The sequence below is a fragment of the Seriola lalandi genome, unplaced genomic scaffold (genome assembly GCF_002814215.2).
Source record: "Seriola lalandi dorsalis isolate HSWRI2012SDOR001 ecotype SW California unplaced genomic scaffold, Sedor1 jcf7180002001039, whole genome shotgun sequence".
NCBI lineage: Eukaryota > Metazoa > Chordata > Actinopteri > Carangiformes > Carangidae > Seriola > Seriola lalandi.
Window position 1 is genome coordinate 124 of NW_019471698.1, and position 4,955 is coordinate 5,078.

General features: G+C 43.9%; 1 protein-coding gene across 1 annotated transcript; it reads left to right on the plus strand.

The window, feature by feature from the left end:
- Window positions 1-289: 289 nt before the first annotated feature.
- LOC111663515 (mitogen-activated protein kinase kinase kinase 4-like) lies at window positions 290-4,760 on the plus strand (the record flags this gene model as incomplete). The annotated part of the gene is made up of 4 exons (XM_023417729.1): window positions 290-378; window positions 675-865; window positions 991-2,417; window positions 4,500-4,760. Coding segments are annotated over exons 1-4 (1,968 nt in total), but the record flags the coding sequence as incomplete, so codon positions are not given.
- Between the last annotated feature and the right edge of the window lie 195 nt (window positions 4,761-4,955).

The following is a 4,955-nucleotide window of genomic DNA, read 5'->3' on the forward strand; positions in this document are numbered from 1 at the left end:
TGGTTACGCAACCATGATGTCTACATCTTTATTGTGGCCCAAGATTTACTCTAATCACATGAAGGCAATGTGCTGTTTTGCATTAGCACTGTGTTTGCATATGGTGGAACAGCTTCTACACCCTTTGGGTGAGTGAGTCTCAGTGCTCCATGAAAACTTGACTTGTGCATTTTGGTTGATGACTTAGCAGACAGAGTTAATGAGGGTTACTATTTCTCCCTCTCTGGTTGAGCCATTATGTTTACCTAGATCGAGCGAGGGTGCCCACAGCTTATTATCCTGCGTCTGCATGGCTGTGGTCATGCACAGAGCATCGCTGCTGTACATTTGGGAGGCAGCCAGTCAGGCTCCAGAGGACAGACAACTCGTCAGTCTGCTGTAGGTAGTAGCAGACATTCAGTCTAGTTGCAGTTTAGCAACCAGTTTGCTGTGCCATTAGAGGAGATCTGCTGCACACTCTGTTTTGGGTACAAACAACTGAGCACTCTTTGACTTTGTACACACATTTCTTGCGTTTCCTTTTGAAATGACTGAAACAGTTTTGTAATGTCAATGCATTGACTTGTGGTTAACATCACTTTCATGTAGTTGTGGTTGATGTAAAGATGCAAATCAAGCTGATGTCGATAGTTTGTTCATCCTGTTTTCCTCTAAATTGTATTACATTTTGACAGGCAGGCCAAGCCAGTGGAAAATGCATCCCAACAGAACTTTGAGGTGGATGAATCCTGTGACTCTCCTAGTGAGGAAGAGGAAGCTCTGTATGGCACATCACCTCCTTATACCCCCCGTCAGATAAAACGCATGTCTGGCAAACATCAAAGGAACAGCCAGGCAAGGAGTGCTGGTCGGTCTCCCAACAAGGGTAAGTTCATAAATCGATTTGCCTGAGGTATATATGGAAATAAGTTTTAAAAATGTTTTACCATTTTTACATGCAGTTTTACATGCATTGCACTGACTGGGATGTATTTTGTGTCTTCACTTCAGCGGACCTTAGCCCATCTGTTCTGAGAGAGAGTCCCAGGCCAGTGGAGACCCCTGAGGAGCACAGCTACAAGCAGGGAAAGAAGCAGAGGGCCACACTGCGCTCCACAGAGAGAGACCACAAGAAGACCTTTGAAGGCTCCTTCATGCTGGATCCACTCTCCAAGTCCAGCCCTTTTGGTGCCCTCAACATGGATCCCAGGAAGCATTACTTGAGCTTGGGCTGCAGCAGTGGCAAACTTCCTGTCTCCATGCCCCATATTGCCCGGCCCCACCGCCAGACCTCCAGGACAGACTGTCCTGCCGACCGCCTCAAGTTCTTTGAAACTCTGCGGCTTCTGCTCAAGCTCACGTCTATGTCCTCCAAGAGGAAGGAGAAGGAGCAGAGAGGCCTGGAGAACATGGCCTTCATGGGTCACAACAATGAGGTCATTTGGTTGGAGCTGCAGGCTTGGCATGCACGACGCTCCACCGGTGATCAAGACCTTTTTCTTTTCACTGCCCGCCAAGCCATCCCTGACATCATCAATGAGGTGCTGCACTTTAAGGTCAACTATGACAGCCTGAGAGGGGCCCAGTGTTTAGGGTCTCTAATAATCCAGGGGGACTATCAGAGCATCCCTGATCTACTCTGTGGAGAGGAGAGGGAGCCCACTGTAGCAGAGACCAACCACTGTGGAGTAGATCCCTGGGGCTTTAGCGCCTGCCCCTCAACTGCAATGAATGCAGCAGAACCCTTGGGCTCTGGCGCTGATTGCAGGGAACACCTTCAACGCCAGCGGCTGGCATTTGAGCAGGTCAAGCGGGTTATGGAGTTGCTGGAGTCTGTGGAAGCTTTGTACCCCTCTTTGCAGGCCCTGCAGAAGGACTATGAAAAGTATGCAGCACGAGACTTCCAGGGCAGGGTGCAGGCGCTCTGCCTGTGGCTCAACATCACCCAGGACCTCAACCAGAAGCTGCGCGTCATGGCCACGGTGCTGGGCCTCCATGATCTATCGCGTATCGGGTGGCCTGTCTTTGAGATCCCTTCACCTCGCTGCTCTCGTGGCAATGAAGAGGAGGAGAATGAAAAAGATGAGGAGAATGACTCAACAGCCACTTTTACAGCTGAGAGCGAAGGGGAGGACAGGGATGCCGAGGAGGACGGGGGATTCGGATACGTAGCAGATGGAGAGTTGTCTCCCCAACTGACTCCTAAATTTGCCCGATTGTTGTCAGAAGACGAGTTTCTCCCAACTGCTACTTCAGGAAGTGCAGAATCAACTGTGGGAGGGGGAGTGTTCTGCCCCACAGCCATCTACAGACCATTTGTGGATAAAGCTCTGAAACAGATGGGACTACGTAAACTGATCCTCAGACTGCACAAACTGATGGACCGCTCTCTTCAGCGGTCCAGAGCAGCGCTGCTCCGCCACACTCCTGCACTGGAGGTGAGAGTATAGTATCTGCAGGCCGCACATGCTTAATGATAAGCATTTAATCCAAAAGTAAATAATCTTCAATTAAACAGAACCTCATGTTAGGGTTATAAAAGTGTCTCAAGTGTCTTAGTAAGGTGTTGCTTCACCTTGAGCATCCAGAACGGCTTCCATCTCGTAGATTCTGAGTCTCTGAACTCTACTGGAGTTTGACAACAAGAAATCTCAACATAAAAGTTAACATACTACTAATTTTCCTTAAACCATTCAGTGAGACCTTGTGCTGTGTATGGAGGCATCTACATTTATTATAGTGTTAACTTTAGCACCTGGTTTTGATTTAGTCTTTTGATGAAAATATGTTTGATTTTTGTTAGTTTTTTACTCGAGTGTTGGTCACTGACGTCTCACTTTCGTCACACATTTAATGTCTTCTAAGCATTTTAAGGCTACAGATGTTGCCATCTGCCTGTGCAGTTACTATGGTTACAGGTGTCTCTCACAAGGTGTCACTCTGCTCTGCAGTAATACGCTGTCTGACTGACCCCACTAAATCCAGTCAGCATTTCCAAACTGTCTGTTTGAATAGAGCCGCTCTCTCTAGCTCTGTACAGTTCTTCCTGTTAAGCGAGCATTACTGCAGCTCCCTGCGCTGTTCACTGCTTCACATCTACAGAAGTTGATTCTTACGTTACCATACTTCTTTATAAATGTTGGTATGCTGCCTGCATGTTTTCGTAGTTTGTCTCAGCTGTTTTGTTGCAGCTCATTGTCTAATTCTTTATGGATGAAATTAGTCCAGAAAATCTGGAAGAACAGGTAACATCAGTAACATTACTGACAGACCCATAACTTTGCAAGGTGTTTCTTATCAGAGTCAGAATCAGGTTTATTACCAAATAAGTTTTCACGTATGAGGAATTTGCTTCGGTGTTTTGGTGCAGAATACTTATCACAGTAGTTGGGAAAAAATAAAAAGACAGATAAAGCACATCCTGCAAGTCAGGAAGCATAAATGGAAAACAGAAAAAAGAAAATCAACAAAATGCAATGCAAAATATGAAAAAATTATATAAAATAATACAAATATTAACAGTATTGCATCAGGACAAGTGACTAAATCTTCTTCATCTACACGAGTGATATTTTGGGCAGCAGAGGAAACTAATCAGAGGGTGTAGTGTGTGTTCCCTCAGATGCAGATTGTTGAATAATACTTTGCATTAAAACATGTCCCTCTGTTCATATTTCACATTGTTTAGTTTGGATTCTTTGACAAAAAATGTTATAAATTTCATCATAGTTCTCAAAAGTAACTTTATATTTAGTTTTAATCTATTTTTCGTCGTGAACAATAGGTCAATTAATATTTTTCACCAAATTAACACTAATATGTTGTGACTGCACTCATTTATTCAGGTTTTTCCTTTATTTGTATATATAATATATGAATAATAGGACCCCACTGAATGTTTGTAATATATATACTGTTTTCTGTGCAAATATTAGTAATTCAATCAAGCATTTGAGAAACAGCAGTTGGAGGTGTTCTCACAGATAGGAGCTTACAAGAAATCTGAGCCCAGACTGTAAACAACATAGGATCTGTTGACACAGTGAGAAAGCTAGACAAAAACCAAAAAAAAAAGGAGCAGTTAAGAAAAAAGGATTATTTTTTACTTTACTATAATGGATGATGAGCTCATCTGGGTGTTGGAAAAAGTGAGCTTTGACAATTTAGTGTAGCATTTTCGGGAAGTTCCGACACTATCCTCTTCCAGCAAATGTACAAGGAATGTGAGCACTTCTTGGATCGCTGATGTGATTATGAAGGAAGGAGGGGGAGACGACTTGTAGCTGTGAAACGCTGGTAACAGGGCGTCTTTGCAAAGTTCTGGATCAGGTTGATGTTTTTTGGTCATGTATATCCTACTATTAAAACACAGTTTGAATAAGATTTATTAAATGGAAAAATAAAACAAAAAAACTACTTTGAATTTATTATAAAGCCAAGTGTTTCCTCTGTTACTATAACAGCATGTATCCACTAAAACCTGCTAAATTAACTTCCCTGGACCTATCTTCCACCTGCAGTTTGCAGACTTCCCAGACCCCATGCTTTACAGTGATTACCTGCCAGAGCTGTCGCGCCATGTGTCCTGCAGTGGTCCGGCAGATCCGGAGCTTGGAGCAGACCAAGTGTCCTGGGAGGATTTGCTGGACATGGACCTGCCATCCTTCCGGCCGGCATTCCTCGTGCTGTGCAGAGTCCTCCTCAATGTCATTCACGAATGCCTTAAACTGCGACTTGAACAGAGGCCTGCTGGAGAGCCTTCACTGCTCAGCATCAAACAGGCAAGCAGCTGTTGAAACTCTTAGCATTATACTTTCTAGGTGACTCTTCTCTACATATTGTGCAATTCATGCTGAATGAATTAACACTTTTTACATCTGACATAACATACATCTTTTACTTTCTTTGTGACTTTCTATATGGATACAAAATGGGCTGGCAGAAATGCATTTTATTCCTTCAGTTTGATTGGATTT